The sequence below is a fragment of the Ammospiza caudacuta genome, chromosome 10 (genome assembly GCF_027887145.1).
Source record: "Ammospiza caudacuta isolate bAmmCau1 chromosome 10, bAmmCau1.pri, whole genome shotgun sequence".
Classification (NCBI taxonomy): Eukaryota; Metazoa; Chordata; class Aves; order Passeriformes; family Passerellidae; genus Ammospiza; species Ammospiza caudacuta.
This window is the reverse complement of record NC_080602.1, coordinates 3,149,433-3,169,234: the sequence shown is the minus strand read 5'-3', so window position 1 is coordinate 3,169,234 and position 19,802 is coordinate 3,149,433. Positions and strand designations below refer to the sequence as shown.

General features: G+C 55.2%; 1 protein-coding gene across 1 annotated transcript; it reads left to right on the top strand.

The window, feature by feature from the left end:
- Positions 1 to 1,080: 1,080 nt before the first annotated feature.
- On the top strand, positions 1,081 to 18,208 carry LOC131562109 (serine/threonine-protein kinase pim-1-like). The gene is made up of 6 exons (XM_058811683.1): positions 1,081 to 1,149; positions 15,709 to 16,296; positions 16,420 to 16,470; positions 16,668 to 17,034; positions 17,677 to 17,853; positions 18,102 to 18,208. Exons 1-6 carry the CDS (start codon positions 1,081 to 1,083, stop codon positions 18,206 to 18,208), a joined length of 1,359 nt encoding a protein of 452 aa, XP_058667666.1.
- The last annotated feature ends 1,594 nt before the right edge of the window (positions 18,209 to 19,802 follow it).

Here is a 19,802-nt window from a genome sequence, read left to right as displayed (position 1 = left end):
TTATAAGAAAAATGCCATTAACATTGGGAGGGGAAGTGGCATTAAAATGTGAAAATGCCCAAATGCCAAGGCAATGGGGTCTGGGTAATTATCTAAGACACCCTGAGATTTGAACCAGGTCTTTGCTGGAAGCCCCAAAAGCATTCTGCCAAAGACCCCAGCTGGTCACTGATGCTTCTCATCCAGCTGTCAGGCAGCAGCCATCTCTGGTGGGCTGGAGTTTTGAGGTGTGTTCTAACCCTGCCCTTTGCTGTGTGCCACTGAGCACAGGGAAGAGCCAGATTAGACATTTGACACTTGACATCAAAGTTACAAAAATGGAATCATCCCTTTTATTAGAAATCTCTCCATTTCCTCTCTATGGTGCATTTCCAAATCTTCAGTGTGGGTTTAGACAACTTCTTAATGGAAATCAAAGGCAATTGGACATTTCATTCATTGCTCATGCAGAGATTGTGAAATAATTTAGTAAAGGTAGGAAGTCTGCCGCAGGGACAAGGCTCTGGTGAGAGCAATTAGTGCTGAGGGGTTGGTGGTTCTGTTTCCAGGATGCTCAGCTGCTTTGCCCCTTTCTGGACCAAGGGGCTCTGGGTGCTGTTTTGCTGCTCTTGGCCAGAGAGGCTGGCAAGAAGCAGAAGCAGAGGCAGATCCTTGTTGCAGGGAGGCTGGTGGGTAAGGAGCTGTGTCTCTGTCCCGGCAGTGCTTGTGCAGGGGGTTCATGCCAGGAGCCCTGGAGTCGCCCAGCGCGACGCCCTGCCCGTGCTCTGGTCCTGCCTGGAGAACAAGGCGCTGCCTGTGCGGAGCGCCAGCGTCCGCACCGTGGCCACCAAGCTGGCCTCTGCCCTCTGCAAGGTGATGGGCACCCAGCTGAAGGAATGTGCTGCCAGCAAGCCTCCACATGTGCGGGAAAACCTCTCCAAAATGCTGGGCTGGTGAAGGCGAGATGTTCTCCAGAAGGCTGAGGAAGCGCTGAGTTGGACACCTCTGGATTTCCCTTTTTAGCTGTGCCAAAAATGACAAAATCCTAAGGAAGGGTGTGCATCTGCCCCTGCTCTCTCCATTGCCCTTCCTAGTCATGGCATGGGGGGCCTGAAGCAACTCCAGATTAATGACAAGGTGAAGGCAATCATGGCTCAGCCTCACACAGAGGTGAGGGGGGAGCTGGGCCAATCTCTGCTGGCAGGAAGGGTCTTGTGGCAGCCCAGAGAGGCTGTGCACATTGCCAGGGAACAGCTGTGCCCTGCATGTGCCCCTGCAATGAGCTGTGCTGCTGCCAGTGCCCCTGGAGCTGTGGGGCTGCTGAGCTGTGGGGCAGGCAGAGGAGCAGGAGGGTGCATGTGCAGCTGAGCCATTCCTGGGGAGCACAGGGCTCTGGGCTCCCTGCTGTCCCAGGGCAGCCCAGAGGCCAGGCTGGGCCTGTGCCAGCTCTGGGCAAGTGGCTCAGGGTTTGCCCTGGCCTGCCTCAGTGTCTGCCAGCAGGAGCATGTTTCCCTGTGCAGCTGTTTGGACATTTCCAGGAAATGTGTCCCATGAAATATGGAGCTTCAGATGCTTCAGGTTTGCATTGTGGCCTCTGTTAAACTTTGCCTCTCTGTTAAACTTTGTGTCTCCATTTTGCAGATCTGGCTGGTTACAGTCTTACCGAGAAGTTTTCTCTGGACACTTCTGACGTTCCCTCACCCACAAAGTCCTCGCCTCCCCTCCAGAAGAGCTCCCTGTCCTCCAAAGTCAGGAAGAAGCTGCCGCCTGTGTCGCAGACATTTCTCTACAGAAATCTTTCCTTTTGGATTTCTGTGTCTTTGGGAAGCCAGAAGTCTCTGAAGACAAAGTAAACAATTATTATCAGCTGCTGTAGAATGCAATAAGATTCACCTTGATTAGCTCATTTTCTATGTTTATAATTAAGAGCCAATCATCAGTGCAAGCCAGGGGACTGAGTCCCTGGACACAACTTTGTTGTAAATTCTTTTCTATCTATTCTTAGCTTAACTAGCAACTCTGCAAACCTCTCTTTATATTCTTTTTAGTATAACTATAATGTATTATATCATATATTAATAAATCAAGCCTTCTGATCAAGATACAAGATTCACCGTCTCTCTCTCACCAGCAGCAGCCCACTCAAGTCACTATAATACCGCCTGTATGAAGAGTGTTTGCAGATTAGGATTGATGCGTTAGGCTTCATAGTTACAGCTGTACATATGTTCTGATCTTTCGATGTAGTTTTGAATTAATGTGGTTTGATTCTGTCTTTAAGTTTTGATGACGTATTTTTAATTCTATATATTTTATTTTGATGATGAAAAAAAGTAAATAAATAAACAAAATTGAAAAAACCAAAAGGAGAATGTGAGACCAGGGCCTGCTAGCCTAGAGATTATGGGAGTGCAGCTCACTCGATGTGCCAGTGTCTCACCACATCCTTTCCTCATTGGGCCTCTCCTCTTCCTCTTTGTCCATGTTATCTTTGTGTCATTTGTGCTGCTCTTTGTTTCTTGCCATTACAGCAGAGTCACCTGTTGACCTGTGTGGGGGACAATGGATCCAAAAGATCCTGTCTAGTCAAAGGTTTTCTACCTAGGTGTGTTCTGTGCTCACCAAAGGCCTGAGCAAAGAAACCAAGAGAAGTGTGCCCAAATCCCAAAGCTTTGCTCCTTTGCAATCTCCCACTGATCTGGCTCACAGGTGTCTTCAATCACAATTCCATAGGTAAGAAGAGGTCATGTATTTCACTGGGAAATGATGCACTGCTTTGGCAAAGTTCACCTGTATGTATATTTATCCGGGACAGCAGTGCAGCTGTGTTGTTTGCACCTTGTTTGCAGAAGATCATTTGGGATCTCCTTTTTGTATCTCCTGCAGAAAGGGAGCTCTTAATTATACCACGCTACCTAAACCACATTGGGACGCAGCTCTGTAGTGGTTCACAATGAAGCAGACGGCCTGCTGTGTCACTGCCAGCCCTGCTGAGCCTGCGAGGGACTGTAGTGTATCCCATGCCTGTTTTGCCTCCAAGCAGAGCTTGGTTTTCCTCATTAGTGTGGAGTAAATACAAGAGTAATAAAATGGGCAATTAAACTGGCCCCTTTGGAGGATATGCTCATGCTTTGGCATGTCAGTCCTGTACCTCATGCACCCAAGGCTTGTTACTCATCATGAAATATTTTAACAAAAAACCTCCGCTCTCATGTTACATCTGAATAAAACTGCATCAGATCATCAAGAATTCTGCTGTCAGGAACAAGACAAGAGCCTTCCGACACTCACTTGCAGCTGTCCCGGATTGCTGCAGCCCTTTGTGCAAAGCTGCTGCAGACAGAGTGTTTGGAGTTGGTTTGGGCCTTTATGAAAGATCTGTGGAGCAGTGTGCAGGGCTCTCCTGGCAGGAAACTGTTTGTCCAAGCCCAGGGACACGGTGCCGGCAGGAGCGGAGCGGCCCCGCTCCCAGCCCGAGAGTCTGTGGGCTGAGCCACGCCGGGGAGACAAGGCAGCGAGGGGCTCCAGCCCAGCTGCTTCACTGCCCTGCCCGCCCCATGGAGCTCTGCCGTGGGAGAAAGCCGACACCGGATGAGTCCCCGAGCTTCCATCAGCTGCTGGAACTGCTCCGTGACAGCTCCTGTTCTTCCGAGAGAGACCCCGGCGCCTTCTTGGAACGCGTGTCATGGGGGGATTCTGTTTGATAATAAACTGTTGGGGGTTTTCCACTTTCATCTATCAGTAATAATTTCCTATTGCTGGAAAGGGATTGTTGGCACACTTTAGAGGAGACGACTTATTGCACGGTATCCTGTTTGAAGTTGTCTGAAACTGTGTGAGACAGATGGCTTCACACAGGAGCATCCCCAAGGCTGCTGAGGGGAAGGCACAGAGGAAGACAAACCCAGTATTTCTGAGGGAACTCCTTGACACAAACCCAACCTGAGTTGTCAAACAGCAGACCTGATGTTTCGAGACATGGGCCACAGGGGAAACCTTTCAGTGTGTTTGGTCCAGGCTGGGCTATGCTTAAGGCAAAGGTGTGTCAGTGTGTTGGATAATACTCTTTTCTTGACCTAGAGATGGGGCAACTGAGAGGTGTTTTAAAAACTTTTATTCCATTTTCAGTCTCATGAGAAGGGTGAGACAATACAGATGTTATCATTCACGCCATCACAATCAGAAGCCAACTACTTCCTAAATATTTTACATTATAAGTGTTTCTTGGTCTTTCAGCCTTTTGCCATGCCATGTTGTAGATGCGTTAAAGCCAATTATTTAAAAATACCCCTTGTGGGTCCCACTACAATGCATCTTTCATAGCTCTGTTTTTCCAAAGTCTTATTTGCAAGGCCATCTTTAGAAATATTTTTCTAGCTCCATTACTCTATCAACAATATCTGTCCTATTCCATGGAAAATTTTAAGTTAGCATTCCTTGTCTCAAGATTTATATACAGATTCATATTTTGTGGGCCTTCTATTAGGCTCTAAAAACTTTCTACAAACCCATTTCCCACATCAGTGCACTTGGCTCCTTCTCTCCTCATTGTGCCTGGCAAGCACAGGAGCCCAGAGCTCCTGCAGAACCCATCCCAGCACTCAGTGGGAGCAAACTTGTGTCCAGTCCTCACCCGGAGCTGCGGTGCCCAGCATTCCACCACTCTGGAATGAGGAACTGTTCCTGCTCTTTCAGAAGGAGCTAAGGAGCTTTGGCCTTCAGATCAATTGTCTGCAGGCTCCTGCAGTGCCTGGTGCTGCTCCCTTGCCAGCGGCACCCCAGGCCAGGGGGGCACATCTGGGCTGCTGTGTCTGGCTCTGGGGCTCCCTGTTCTGGGCAGTGAGGAGGAGCTGCAGAGGCTCTGCAGGACTGACAGGATGGGCTTTGGGGCTGGCAGGAGAAGCTGAGGGACCTGGGCTGCTGAAGCTTCTGAACAGGAGGCCCAGGGCTCATCCTGCAACTGCTCCAAGGGTGGTTTCAGAGAATCTCAGAATCAGCAAGGGTGGAACAGGCCATGGAGATCATCAAGTCCACCCTGTGCCCTGACACTGCCTTGTCTGCCCTGAGCCTCCTCTCCTCCAGGATAAACAACCCCAGCAGCTCCCTCAGCTGCTCCTCACAGGACTTGTGCTCCACACCCCTCCCCAGCCTTGTTGCCCTTCTCTGGACACGCTCCAGCCCCTCCATGTCCTTCCAAAATTGGGGGGCCCAGAAGTGGACACAGCACTCAAGGTGCTGCCCAAGCAGTGCTGAGCACAGGGGAAGAATCCCTGCCCTGCTCCATCTGGCCACACCATTCCTGAGCCAGGCCAGGAGCCATTGGCCTCCTTGGCCACCTGGGCACACTGCTGGCTCATGTCCAGCCTGCTGTCCATCAGTGCCCCCAGGTCCCTTTCTGCCTGGCTGCTGTCCAGCCCCTCTGGCACCTTGTGGAGGGAGGGAGGCAGGGAGGGAACGGGTCCAGATCCAATCCTTCCTGAAATGTGGTGTTTGCTGGCACTGCCAGTTTCCACATCTTGTTATTTCCATATTCTGGCACAGCTCAAGTGCAGCAACTTGCTGGCAAAGAAAGTCAAAACCAAGCAAAGATCTGGTACCGACAGCAACCCGATCTCGTGTGCTGACACCGCCAGTACCCAGATCCGGAATTTTTCAGATGCCTGCACAGCACAATTCCAGCAATTTGCTGGCACAGAAAATTACCATCAGGAAATTTCTCAGTGCCAGCTCATCCCTCACCCAGATCTGGTGTGCGCTGGCGCTGTCAGTGCCCACATCTGGAAATTTCTCTCTTCTAGCACCACCCATGTCCAGCAATTTGCTGGCAAAGAAAGCTAAAACCTGGCAATTTCCCCTTGCCAGCACTGCCCAATCGGGAGTTTGCTGGCCGCAGGACCCCAGGAAAGAAGGAAGGAAAGAAGGAAAGAAAAGAGGAAGGCATCCAGATCCAGTCCTTCCTGGAGCCTGAAATGGGCTGTTTGCTGGCACTGCCAGTGCCCAGATCTGGAAATTTCCCTATTCTGGCACAGCCCAAGTGCAGCAATTTGCTGGCACAGAAATCCAAAACCTGTGGCAGCTTCCTGCTACTGGCTCTGGCACCGCCCCCACATCTTGTGTTTCATGTAACCAGAACCCAGATTTGGAAATTTCCCGGTGCCAGCAGAGCCCAAATCTGGCAGATTTCTGTCGCTGGCAATGACGCCACCCACATCTGGTGTTGGCTGGCAGCGCCAGCGCCCAGATCTGAAAACTTCCTGGTGCTGGCACAGCCCAAGTCCAGCGATTTGCTGGCACAGACAGCCAAAATTTGGAAATTTGCAGGTTCTGGCACCAGCACCATCCAGCTCTGGTGTTTGCTGGACTGCCAGTGCCCAGATGTGGAAATTTCCCGGTGCCTTCACAGCCCAGCTCTAGCAATTTGGTTTTAGCTAGCTTAGGAAGAGAAGTTCCTCTTTCTGTGGAGGAACTGTGACTTTCCTTTTTCTTGGAACTGTTTACACCTGCTCTGGGACTGAAAACCCAGACAAACACCGGCAGCAGCAGCTCACACCTGTGGCCCCCCGAGCTCTGGGACGCTGCATTCCAGCACCAGAGGGACTTAGAAGAGACCGAGGGAGCCAACTACAACCCACAAAAAGGACTTCCTGAATTTGCCATCTCTTCAGCACTGTCCGAGACTTTATTTAATATTATTCATTTTTCATGCTTGTGAATACTTTACTTGTTAAATAAACTGGGTTTTTTTTCACTTTTCTCAAGGGAAGTCTTTTCCTGAACTAGTAGGGGCAGGGGCCACTTGAATTCGCTTTCTAGGCGGACCCCTTTTGGAGGTTTCCTCCCAAAATTAGCCCTAAGCAAGCACAAACAGTCACCATGAAAACTTCACCAGTGGCATCATTTCCTGGTGGCAAATCTTGCGACAGAAGCTTGACCTTGTTCTCCATGAGAGATTCTTGGGAAGAGCAGACAGGAGAAGATTCCTGGAAAACAGAAACAGCTTTCCAGAAGTGAAATGAAAACGAAAGAAACAATCCAAGATGTTTTCCTCTATTTATTTCTGCGCTCCCCTTTTCCATGTTGGGGCAGGCGCAGGGGCCGTCCCGGGGGCGCGTGGGGCTCGGACGTGGGGCTTGTGGGGCCAGCGGGGAACGGGCGCAGGCACCGACGGCCGAAATATCGGGAACTTGGGGCTAAAGATTGGGAAAAGCAACTCGGGACCCCCACAATGGCCCAATTCCCCCCCAAGATTCACCTGCCGGCCCCCAAATCCCCCACATTCACCCCAAAATCCCTCCCATCTCCCCAAATCCCATCCAGGACGCCCACGACCCCTCACGGACCCCCCCAAAACCTCACCCGGGAGCCCCAAACCCCCCCCCCCAGTTCCCCCCAAAAAGCCTCAACTACCCCCAAAATCGCCTCAGGACCCCTCCAGCCTCGGCTACCATCCCCAAATCCCCCCCAATTCCCCCCAAATCCCCCCCCGGACGCCTCCACCCTGGCCCGGCTGCTCCCGCTGCTGCGCCCCCCGTCCCCCGCCGCCGCCTCTGCCGCGCTTGGCTCGGCGCCGCTTATGAGAGCCCAGAACCCACCCAAATCCCCCCCAAAACCGGCCTCGGAGCCCCAAAATCCCCCCAATTGTCCCAGAGTCCCCGCAAATCCCCCCAAAATCCCCCCCGGACACCTCCGCCCCGCCCCGGCCGCTCCCGCCGCCGCTGCCCCCCCGCCCCCTTCCCGCCGCCGCTGCCCCCCCGCCCCCTTCCCGCCGCCGCCTATGCCGCGCTCGGTTCGGCCGCGCTCGATGGGAGTCCAGAAACGGCCCCGATTCACCCCAAAACCGGCCTGGCAGCCCCCCGATCCCCCCAGCAGCCCCAGAATCCCCCCGATTCCCCCCAACCCCCCCGCGGACACCCCCAACCTGAGCCGGGCCGATCCCGCCGCCACCATTGCCGCGCCCGCAAGCCCTGAGCATTTTGGCGGGAAACATCCGGGGCATTTCGGCGGGAAATTCCCGGAACTCCGGCCCGAAAAGTCGGGGCTTTTGGGCTTCAATCCCCCCCGTTCTGGGCATGCATTTGGGTGGGGATTTTGGGGGTGAAAACCTGGGAATGTTTGGCTTGAAAATCGCGACTCTGGGGGTTCCAGACCGGGACCTTTGGGCCCTGGAAGGCGAAACAAATTGGGGAAGATTTGGGGTTCAAAATCGGATTGTTTGGGGTTCAAGCCCGGCATTTCTGGGCTTCAAAACCCGAATCTTTCAGCGATGGATCTCCGGATTTTTGGGGTAAAATCCTGCATTTGTAGGGCCTGAGAAAGGGGGGGAAATGGGAATTTTGGGTCCTTGCAGGGAGAAAATCTGGAAGTGTTTAGGGCTCCAACCGGCATTTTTGGGGTTAAAAATTAGGAATTTCTTTCTGCCTGGCTTTCAGGCTTTCTGTTTTACCTTTTCTTTCCTTGCTGAGCTGCAACGGCCACAAGTTCAGCTCAGCATCCCTCCGGGACTGTCCAAATGCCTCCAAGTGCCCCGAAAACCCACTCGGGAGCCCCAAAATGCCCCCAGGTGATCCCAGCATTCATCTCGGAGCCCCCAAAATGCCCCCGTTTCCCCCAAAACCAGCTCAGCTGCCCCCAAATCCCCTGCGGACTCCTCCGACCGGGCCCGGCTCCTCTGTCGACGGGAGCCCCGAACCGGCCCCAGCTGACCCCAAACCCCACCCGGGAGGGAGCCCAAGGTGCCACCCGCACGCCCCAAATCCCAGCTGTGCACCCCAAACCCCACCGAGACCCCGCACGGTTGGATTGGGTTTTGTTCCATTTTACTGGATTTTCTCTCTCCCGCACCCGCCCGGGGCCAGCAAGGGAGAGCCCCAGGGCCGGCCCGGGCACGGGGACGGGTGAGGGCCGTGAACGGCCGGGCGGGATCGGGGCAAAGAACCGGGCACGGCCGGGCGGGATCGGGGTAAAGAACCGGGCACGGCCGGGCGGGATCGGGGAAAAGAACCGGGCACGGCCGGGCGGGATCGTGGAAAAGAACCGGGCACGGCCGGGCGGGATCGGGGTAAAGAACCGGGCACGGCCGGGCGGGATCGGGGAAAAGAACCGGGCACGGCCGGGCGGGATCGTGGAAAAGAACCGGGCACGGCCGGGCGGGATCGGGGTAAAGAACCGGGCACAGCCGGGCGGGATCGGGGTAAAGAACCGGGCACGGCCGGGCGGGATCGGGGTAAAGAACTGGACACGGCCGGGCGGGATCGGGGAAAAGAACCGGGCACGGCCGGGTGGGATCGGGGAAAAGAACCGGGCACGGCCGGGAGGGATCGGGGAAAAGAACCGGGCACGGCCGGGCGGGATCGGGGTAAAGAACCGGGCACGGCCGGGCGGGATCGGGGAAAAGAACCGGGCACGGCCGGGCGCGACCGGGGTAAAGAACCGGGCACGGCCGGGTGGGATCGGGGAAAAGAACCGGGCATGGCCGGGCGGGATCGGGGAAAAGAACCGGGCACGGCCGGGTGGGATCGGGGAAAAGAACCGGGCATGGCCGGGCGGGATCGGGGTAAAGAACTGGACACGGCCGGGGATCCCCGGAAGGAATATCGGGGGGGAATCCGAGACACGGTGGGGAAACATTGGGGGAAAAATGGGGAAAATTAGGAAAACACGACCCCAGTTAGGGTTAGGGTTGGGGTTGTTGTTGGGGTTGGGGTTAGGGTTCGTTTTGAATTAATGTCTTTTGATTCTGTCTTTAAGTTTTTATGAGTTTTTTTTTTTTAATTCTAGCTATTTTATTTTGATGATGAAAAATAGTAAATAAATAAACACAATTGAAAAAACCAAAAGGAGAAAGTGAGACCAGGACCTGCTAGCCTAGAGATTATGGGAGTGCAGCTCACTCAATGTGCCAGTGTCTCACCACATCCTTTCCTCATTGGGCCTCTCCTATTCCTCTTTGGCCATGTTTTCTTTGTGTCATCTGTGCTGCTCTTTGTTACTTGGCATTACAACGGGGCCACACATTGACACGTTTGGGGGACAATGGATCCAAAAGATCCTGTCTAGTCAAAGGTTTTCTACCTAGGTGTGTTCTGTGCTCACCAAAGGCCTGAGCAAAGAAACCAAGAGAAGTGTGCCCAAATCCCAAAGCTTTGCTCCTTTGCAATCTCCCACTGATCTGGCTCACAGGTGTCTTCAATCACAATTCCATAGCTAAGAAAAGGTCATGTATTTCACTGGGAAATGATGCACTGCTTTGGCAAAGTTCACCTGTATGTATATTTATCCGGGACAGCAGTGCAGCTGTGTTGTTTGCACCTTGTTTGCAGAAGATCATTTGGGATCTCCTTTTTGTATCTCCTGCAGAAAGGGAGCTCTTAATTATACCACGCTACCTAAACCAGATTGGGATGCAGCTCTGTAGTGGTTCACAGTGAAGCAGACGGCCTGCTGTGTCACTGCCAGCCCTGCTGAGCCTGCGAGGGACTGTAGTGTATCCCATGCCTGTTTTGCCTCCAAGCAGAGCTTGGTTTTCCTTATTAGTGTGGAGTAAATACAAGAGTAATAAAATGGGCAATTAAACTGGCCACTTTGGAGGATATGCTCATGCTTTGGCATGTCAGTCCTGTACCTCATGCACCCAAGGCTTGTTACTCATCATGAAATATTTTAACAAAAAACCTCCGCTCTCATGTTACATCTGAATAAAACTGCATCAGATCATCAAGAATTCTGCTGTCAGGAACAAGACAAGAGCCTTCCGACACTCACTTGCAGCTGTCCCGGATTGCTGCAGCCCTTTGTGCAAAGCTGCTGCAGACAGAGTGTTTGGAGTTGGTTTGGGCCTTTATGAAAGATCTGTGGAGCAGTGTGCAGGGCTCTCCTGGCAGGAAACTGTTTGTCCAAGCCCAGGGACACGGTGCCGGCAGGAGCGGAGCGGCCCCGCTCCCAGCCCGAGAGTCTGTGAGCTGAGCCACGCCGGGGAGACAAGGCAGCGAGGGGCTCCAGCCCAGCTGCTTCACTGCCCTGCCCGCCCCATGGAGCTCTGCCGTGGGAGAAAGCCGACACCGGATGAGTCCCCGAGCTTCCATCAGCTGCTGGAACTGCTCCGTGACAGCTCCTGTTCTTCCGAGAGAGACCCCGGCGCCTTCTTGGAACGCGTGTCATGGGGGATTCTGTTTGATAATAAACTGTTGGGGGTTTTCCACTTTCATCTATCAGTAATAATTTCCTATTGCTGGAAAGGGATTGTTGGCACACTTTAGAGGAGACGACTTATTGCACGGTATCCTGTTTGAAGTTGTCTGAAACTGTGTGAGACAGATGGCTTCACACAGGAGCATCCCCAAGGCTGCTGAGGGGAAGGCACAGAGGAAGACAAACCCAGTATTTCTGAGGGAACTCCTTGACACAAACCCAACCTGAGTTGTCAAACAGCAGACCTGATGTTTCGAGACATGGGCCACAGGGGAAACCTTTCAGTGTGTTTGGTCCAGGCTGGGCTATGCTTAAGGCAAAGGTGTGTCAGTGTGTTGGATAATACTCTTTTCTTGACCTAGAGATGGGGCAACTGAGAGGTGTTTTAAAAACTTTTATTCCATTTTCAGTCTCATGAGAAGGGTGAGACAATACAGATGTTATCATTCACGCCATCACAATCAGAAGCCAACTACTTCCTAAATATTTTACATTATAAGTGTTTCTTGGTCTTTCAGCCTTTTGCCATGCCATGTTGTAGATGCGTTAAAGCCAATTATTTAAAAATACCCCTTGTGGGTCCCACTACAATGCATCTTTCATAGCTCTGTTTTTCCAAAGTCTTATTTGCAAGGCCATCTTTAGAAATATTTTTCTAGCTCCATTACTCTATCAACAATATCTGTCCTATTCCATGGAAAATTTTAAGTTAGCATTCCTTGTCTCAAGATTTATATACAGATTCATATTTTGTGGGCCTTCTATTAGGCTCTAAAAACTTTCTACAAATCCATTTCCCACATCAGTGCACTTGGCTCCTTCTCTCCTCGTTGTGCCTGGCAAGCACAGGAGCCCAGAGCTCCTGCAGAACCCATCCCAGCACTCAGTGGGAGCAAACTTGTGTCCAGTCCTCACCCGGAGCTGCGGTGCCCAGCATTCCACCACTCTGGAATGAGGAACTGTTCCTGCTCTTTCAGAAGGAGCTAAGGAGCTTTGGCCTTCAGATCAATTGTCTGCAGGCTCCTGCAGTGCCTGGTGCTGCTCCCTTGCCAGCGGCACCCCAGGCCAGGGGGGCACATCTGGGCTGCTGTGTCTGGCTCTGGGGCTCCCTGTTCTGGGCAGTGAGGAGGAGCTGCAGAGGCTCTGCAGGACTGACAGGATGGGCTTTGGGGCTGGCAGGAGAAGCTGAGGGACCTGGGCTGCTGGAGCTTCTGAACAGGAGGCCCAGGGCTCATCCTGCAACTGCTCCAAGGGTGGTTTCAGAGAATCTCAGAATCAGCAAGGGTGGAACAGGCCATGGAGATCATCAAGTCCAACCTGTGCCCTGACACTGCCTTGTCTCCTCTGGGCCTCCTCTCCTCCAGGATAAACAACCCCAGCAGCTCCCTCAGCCGCTCCTCACAGCTCTTGTGCTCCAGATCCCCCCCCCAACCCCCCGCCTTGTTGCCCTTCTCTGGACACGCTCCAGCCCCTCCATGTCCTTCCAAAATTGGGGGGTCCAGAAATGCAAACAGCACTCGAGGTGCTGCCCAAGCAGTGCTGAGCACAGGGGAAGAATCCCTGCCCTGCTCCTGCTGGCCACACCATTCCTGAGCCAGGCCAGGAGCCATTGGCCTCCTTGGCCACCTGGGCACACTGCTGGCTCATGTCCAGCCTGCTGTCCATCAGTGCCCCCAGGTCCCTTTCTGTCTGGCTGCTGTCCAGCCCCTCTGGCACCTTGCTAAAGGAGGGAGGCAGGGAGGGAACGGGTCCAGATCCAGTCCTTCCTGAAATGTGGTGTTTGCTGGCACTGCCAGTTCCCAGATCTTGATATTTCCCTATTCTGGTACAGCCCAAGTCCAGCAACTTGCTGGCAAAGAAATCCAAAACCAAGCAAAGACCTGGTACCTACAGCAACCCGATCTCGGGTTTGCTGACACCACCAGTACCCAGATCAGGAATTTTTCAGATGCCTGCACAGCACAATTCCAGCAGTTTGCTGGCATAGAAAATTAGCATCTGGAAATTTCTCAGTGCCAGCAAAACCTAAATGCAGCAATTTTCTGGCAAAGAAAGCCAGAACCCAGCAGCTTCCCGGTGCTGCCACCAGCACCACCCAGATCTGGTGTTTGCTGCACAAGCGCCCCGATCTTGAAATTTCCCTGTCCTGGCACAGCCCAAGTCCAGCAATTTGCTGGCACAGAAAGCCAAAATCCGGCAATTTCCTGATGCCAATACAGGTGCCCAGACCTGGTGTTTGCTGCCACTGCCAGTGCTCACATCTGGATATTTCCCTGTTCTGGCAGAGCCAAGTCCAGCAATTTTCTGGTCAAGAAAGCCAAAATGTGGCAATTCCCTGCTACTGTCATTGGCAATGCCAAGATCCGGTGTTTGCTGGCACCACCAGTGCCCAGATGCAGGAATTGCCCGGTGCCAGCACAGCCCAAGTCTAGTGATTTCTGGCAAAGAAAGCCAAAACCTTGCAAATACCTGGTACCTACAGCAACCCAGTCTTGTGTTTGCTGACACCACAAGTGCCCAGATCCAGAATTTTTCAGGTTCCTGCACAGCATAATTCCAGCAATATGCTGGCACTGAAAGTTAGCATTTGGCAATTTCCTGGTGCTGGCACATTCCCTACCCAGATCTGGTGTGCGCTGGCACTGCCAGTGCCCACATCTGGCAATTTCCCTCTTCTGGCACCACCCATGTCCAGAATTTGTTGGCAAAGTAAGCTAAAACCTGTCAATTTCCCCTTGCCAGCACTGCACAATCTGGAGTTTGCTGGCCGCAGGATCCCAAGAAATAAGGAAGGAAAGAAGGAAGACAAAGAGGAAGGCATCCAGATACAGTCCTGCCTGGAGCCTGGAGCCTGAAATGGGCTGTTTGCTGCCACTGCCAGTGCCCAGATCTGGAAATTTCCCAATTCTGGCACAGCCCAAGTGCAGCAATTTGCTGGCACAGAAATCCAAACCCTGTGGCAGCTTCCTCTTACTGGCTCTGGCACCACCCACATCTTGCGTTTCATGTAACCAGAACCCAGATTTGGAAATTTCTCAGTGCCAGCAGAGCACAAATCCAGCAGATTTCTATCACTGGCAACGACGTCACCTAGATCTGGTGTTTGCTGGCAACGCCAGTGCCCAGATCTGAAAACTTCCTAGTGCTGGCACAGCCCAAGTCCAGCGATTTGCTGGCACAGACAGCCAAAATTTGGAAATCTGCAGGTTCTGGCTCCAGCACCATCCAGCTCTGGTGTTAGCTGAGACCACCAGTGCTCAGACTTGGAAACTTCCTGATGCCTTCACAGCCCATGTCTAGCAATTGTTTTTTAGCTAGCTGGGGCAGGGAAGTTCCTTGGACTGTGACTTTCTTTTTTCTTGGAACTGTTTACACCTGCTCTGGACTGAAAACCCAGAAAAACACCGGCAGCAGCAGCTCACACCTGTGGCCCCCCGAGCTCTGGGACACTGCATTCCAGCACCAGAGGGACTTAGAAGAGACCGAGGGAGCCAACTACAACCCACAAAAAGGACCTTCTGAATTTGCCATCTCTTCAGCACTGTCCGAGGTTTTATTTAATATTATTCATTTTTCATGCTTGTGAATACTTTACTTGTTAAACAAACTGGGGTTTTTAACTTTTCTCAAGGGAAGTCTTTTCCTGAACTAGTCGGGGAGGGGACGCTTGAACTTGCTTTCTAGATGGACCCCTTTTGGAGATTTCCTCCCAAAATTTGCCCTAAACCAGAACAGTCACAATGAAAACTTCACATGTAGCATAATTTCCTGATGGAAAATCTTGCAACAGAAACTTGACCTCGTTCTCCATGAGAGGTTCTTGGGGAGAGCAGACAGGAGGAGATTCCTGGAAAACTGAAACAGCTTTCCAGAAGTAAAATAAAAATGAAAGAAACAATCTAAGATGTTTTCCCTTATCTATTTCTATGCTCCCCTTTTTCATGTTGCATCCCAGTAATTCCAGATGCATCTCATCTCTAAGATCGATGACGTAGTGATTTTTAGACACTAAAATACCATGAGCCACACACAGTTTTCCTTCCCCTGTTTTTACTGCAAAGCAACACTGGAGATGTAAGTGCAGTGCTGGGCTCAGGTAGGAATCCTACCCCAAGGGAAGTGTCCCGACAGTGTTTGCCCCTCAGCAAGGACAATGCCCAGCAGCGAGCGAGGGGATCGCTGTGCCAGCGTGCAGGAGTCAGGGCTCTGCATTTGGGCTCAAGGCTGCAAAGTTCCCGTGTTTGGGCAGACGGAGGGGCTGTCCCCGGGGCGCGCGGGGCTCGAACGTGGGGCTCGTGGGGCGAGCGGGGAACGGACACGGGGACGAACGGCCCCGGTGCTTCAGTTGCAGCGGCGGCAGCGGCGGCAGCAGCAGCGGCGACAGCAGCAGCAGCAAACAGATAGTTTTAAGCACTCTTTCTATTTCTCTTTTTCTTTCTCTTCTTCTTTCTCTTTCTCTCCCTTTCCCGCTGTCGGGCACCCTTCTCTCGGGGTCCCTTGTCCGGCGTCCCTCTCCTCTCCCCTCCTCCCTCCCCCCTGCAGGGCAGGGCCATGCCCCCGGCCCGCCCCCGGCCCCGGGCGGGGCTGCCCCGTGCCCGGCCCCGGCCGTCCCGCCGCGGTCTCGCCTCCGCCCGGCTCTGGGTGTACTGGCGGTGGCGCTGCTGGGCGGGCATCAGTGCCTGGGGCTGGGGCGGCATCGCCGCCCTTCGGCTCCGCCTGGCCCGAGCCCGGCCCCCGACCCGACCTCGGCCCCGGCCCCGGCCACAGCCCCGGCGCCGGCCCCGGCCCCGGCTTCTCCCGGGGCCCGCGGAGCACACACGCGGCGCGGCCGCTCCCGCCGCCTCCACTGCGGCTTCCCCGGCCCGAGCTCCGCCGCTCGGCAGCGCGGCCGCCGGCCCCGAGCCTCCCGTGCCGCGTTCCCGGGAGCGAACGCCCGGGCATGGCCGGCCCGGGGCGGGTGAGGGGCGCTCGGGGGCCGTTGCTGGCCCCGGGCCGAGCGCTGACAGCCGCGTCCCGCCCGCAGGGACGGCGCAGGAGGCCCTGCAGGAGCGGTACCGGCTGGGATCGCTGCTGGGACGCGGCGGCTTCGGCAGAGTCTTCGCGGCCACGAGGCTCTCGGACGGCGCCCCGGTGAGCGGCGGGGCCGGCGGCGGGCGCAGGAGGAGGGGATGCAGGAGGAGGAGGGCGGAGAGCGGAGGATGGGGCTCGCAGTGCGGGCAGCGAGCTCACCCCGCTGCTGCCCTTGGCTTGCAGGTGGCCATCAAAAGGGTGCCACGGAACCGCGTCCGGCACTGGGGCGAGCTGGTGAGTGAGCGGGGCCAGCAGCCGGGGCTGCCGGCCGGGGATGAGCCGGGGCCCGGCACGGTGGGAGCCGCCAGGACGCCCCGAGGGAGAGCGGGCGTGGGGCCAGCGCAGGGCGCAGAGCATCCCGGGCTGGCTGAGGGCTTCCCCAGGCCCGGCACGGCATCGGCCCCACTGACGGCGTCGTGCTCCTTCCGCAGCCCGACGGCACCAGCGCACCCCTGGAGGTTGTGCTGCTGACCAAGGTGTCTACTGGCTTCCCCGGTGTGGTCCAGCTGCTGGAGTGGCTCGAGCTCCCCAACTGCATCGTGATGGTGCTGGAGCGGCCAGAGCAGTGTCAGGACCTGCAGCGTTTCATTCGGGCACGGCGGTTCCTGCCCGAGGAGGAGGCGCGGGAGCTGTTCCGCCAGGTGCTGGAGGCCGTGCGGCACTGCACCAGCTGCGGGGTCCTGCACAGGGACATCAAGCCAGAGAACATCCTGGTTGACCTGGACACCGGGCAGGCCAAACTGATTGACTTTGGCTGTGGCACCTACCTGCAGGACACAGTCTACACTCACTTTGCAGGTGAGCCTACACAGGGCTGTGCTCCCGCTGCTGACATCTCATGCCCCAACATCTCCCAGCCCAAGCTGGCTGTGGCAGCGGGGATTCTCCCTTTTGCTGCCAGTCAGGGCACTGAATCTTCAGCTGAGTTGCTTTAGAGCAGGGCTGGGTGGGCAGCCATCTTCCAGCCCTGCTGGCAGCCTTTGCCAGCCACTCTGCCCAGGACTGGGGCTTGGCTGGGGCAGCCAGCCCGACCAAACCCCCCGTGGGTGGGGGTAGCAGAGAGGGAGGGCGGAACCTGTGCCCCAGCCACTTTGGTGTGCAGATGAGAGGAAGGGCTTGGACTGCTCCACTCGCCCTGTTTCCCTTGGCTTCATAATATTTTTGGGGCAATGCAGGCAGGGAGGATATGGGCAGGTTTTTTCCCCAGCATGGAGTGGGTTTTTCCTTTGCATGTCATGGTTGAGCCTAGCCAGGGCTGCCCTCTTCCAGCACCAGAGGCTTCTTTTCCAACCCTAACTTTGTGCACAAGTCCCAGGTGCTGGCGAGAGGGCAGTGGTCACCCTGGGTGCCCCTGATGCAGCCCCCGCAGGTGCAGGGATGCTGGGGCCAGGCTCTGGGAGCAGCAGCATCCCCCTGATGAACTCCATCTGTATTCCATAGGAACACTGTCGTACAGCCCCCCGGAATGGAACGACTTTGGCTGGTACCATGGCGAGGCAGCAACGGTCTGGTCCCTGGGCATCCTGCTGCACCAGATGGTCTGCGGGGAGCACCCTTTCAGGAGGGGCCAGAACCTCAGCTGGGGCCAGCTCCCGCTGCCACAACGGCTCTCTCAAGGTGGATCCTCTTGTCTGGGCACGGGGGGAATGCCAGTGCTGGGAGCCAGCAGCGGGGTCGTGGGCATCCCGCTCTGGCAGCTGCTGAGGAGGTGGCACATGTCCTGCTCTCCTCCAAAACAGGGAATTGATGGGAAAGTTTAGGCCCAGCTCTGAGCACATCCAGCATGGCCTGGGAAAGGGAATAGTGGGGCAAAGCAGACAGGAGCCTTCTCTGGCTGACCTTCAGTTTCTGCTTTTTCTCCCCAGAGTGCAAAGACCTGATCAGGTGGTGTTTATCCGTGAACTCCTTGGACAGACCCACACTGGAAGACCTGTTCTGTGATCCTTGGATGTGGGATATTCCTCTGCCATAGAAGAAGGGAGAGAGCCACAGGCACACTTTGATCCAGAGCCCTGGTAAGTTCCTACTCCACATGTGCCTTGGCAGTCAGAAGAAAAGGAACCCAGAGTTTTTTGTGCTGCCAGTGTCACAGCACCGGGGTCATGGGATGGGAACACGCAGCCCTTGTGCTGGAGCTGAGCTGCTCTGCCCAGCACTGGTGGCCGCCATCCCAGCTGGTTTTGCTTGTCCTGGTTCCCTGACAGCTGGGGCCCTGGGCAGAGCCCTGAGAGCCTGGTCTGCCCCCAGGGAAGGAGAAGGAGCTCCTGGAGAAGCTGTACCGGGTGGGGATGATGCTGCTGCTGCTGCTGCTGGAGACAGCAAGGGTGACATCAGTAATGACAAGCTCTTCTCAGCCTGGCCACGGGAGGCTGAAGGTGATGGACTTTGATTCTGGCACCTTCTTCAAAGCCAAACTCCACAGGGAATTTGCAGGTGAGTCCCCACCCAGGGAAATTCTGCCAGATTTGGGCATTGCCCAGCATGGCGGGGAACCAAAGGCTCCCCCTTTGCTGGGGCAGATGCAACTCATTCTTCAGTGGCTGCCCAGCTGCTTTTGGCAGGGCTGGGAGGATGGGCTGGGGTGGGTACGAAATGGGAGTGGGCTCCTGGCCCTGCCAACAGCCCCAGCACCCACCGTGCCCCGGGCTGGGGCTGGGGCAGCCAGCCTGACACAAACAAAGCCCCATGGTGGGAGCAGAGGTGGGACTCCAGAACCTGTGCACAGCTGCTTTGCTGTGCAGGCAAGGAAGGGCTGGGCTGCTCCACTGCCCTTGTTTGCTTTGGGGTCACCGTGATTTTGGGGGGGCAGTGCAGGGGGAAAGAGAGAAAGTGTGGGTTTCTCACAGCCATGGCTGGGTTTTTCCCTACCATGTAGGGGTTGGGCCTTCCTCAAGGGCCTGACAGAGATAAGAGTTTTTACCGTTTTTCTTTTTTTCCCTTTTTGTCTCTAAACTCTTTTCAATAATGTGTTGTTTGTTATTCCAGAGGAAGCATTCGAGGTGGTCCAGTGTGGATGGGGAAGTGTTTGGGAGCAGCTGTGGGGTGGATGGGCCGTGCCCTTGAAGAAGGCTGAGGCCATGGTTTGGGAGCAGCTTTTCTTGCAGCCGTGGCTGGCGTGAGGTGGGTCCCTGTGTGCTTGGCAGGGTGGGATCAGAGCTTTTGGGAGCTGGCAGCGAGCACAGGAGCATCCTGCTCTGGGCAGCTGCTGAGGGCTGGATGTGCCCTGGCTGGCTGCAGGCTGGGCACATGTGCTGCCCTCCTGCTCTGTGCCAAAGGCAGCAGGGATGGGCAGCTCTGGGCACAGCTCTGGGCACAGCCAGCATGGCCTGGGCACCGCAGGCCTTGGCACAAGGGCACAGGAGCCCTCAGCTGACGGGCGGTTTCTGCTTTCTCTCCTTGCAGCCGGGCTCTGCGGCTGCTGAGGCTGCTCTGGGCTCTGCCAGGGCTCAGCTGGGCTCAGCCCTGGGCCCAGCTGGGCTGGCTCTGCCCTCACATTGCTCTGACAGCTCTGCATCAGACAAGCCCGTTGTGAGCACAGCGCCTGAGCTTTCTGCTTTGGCAGGTGA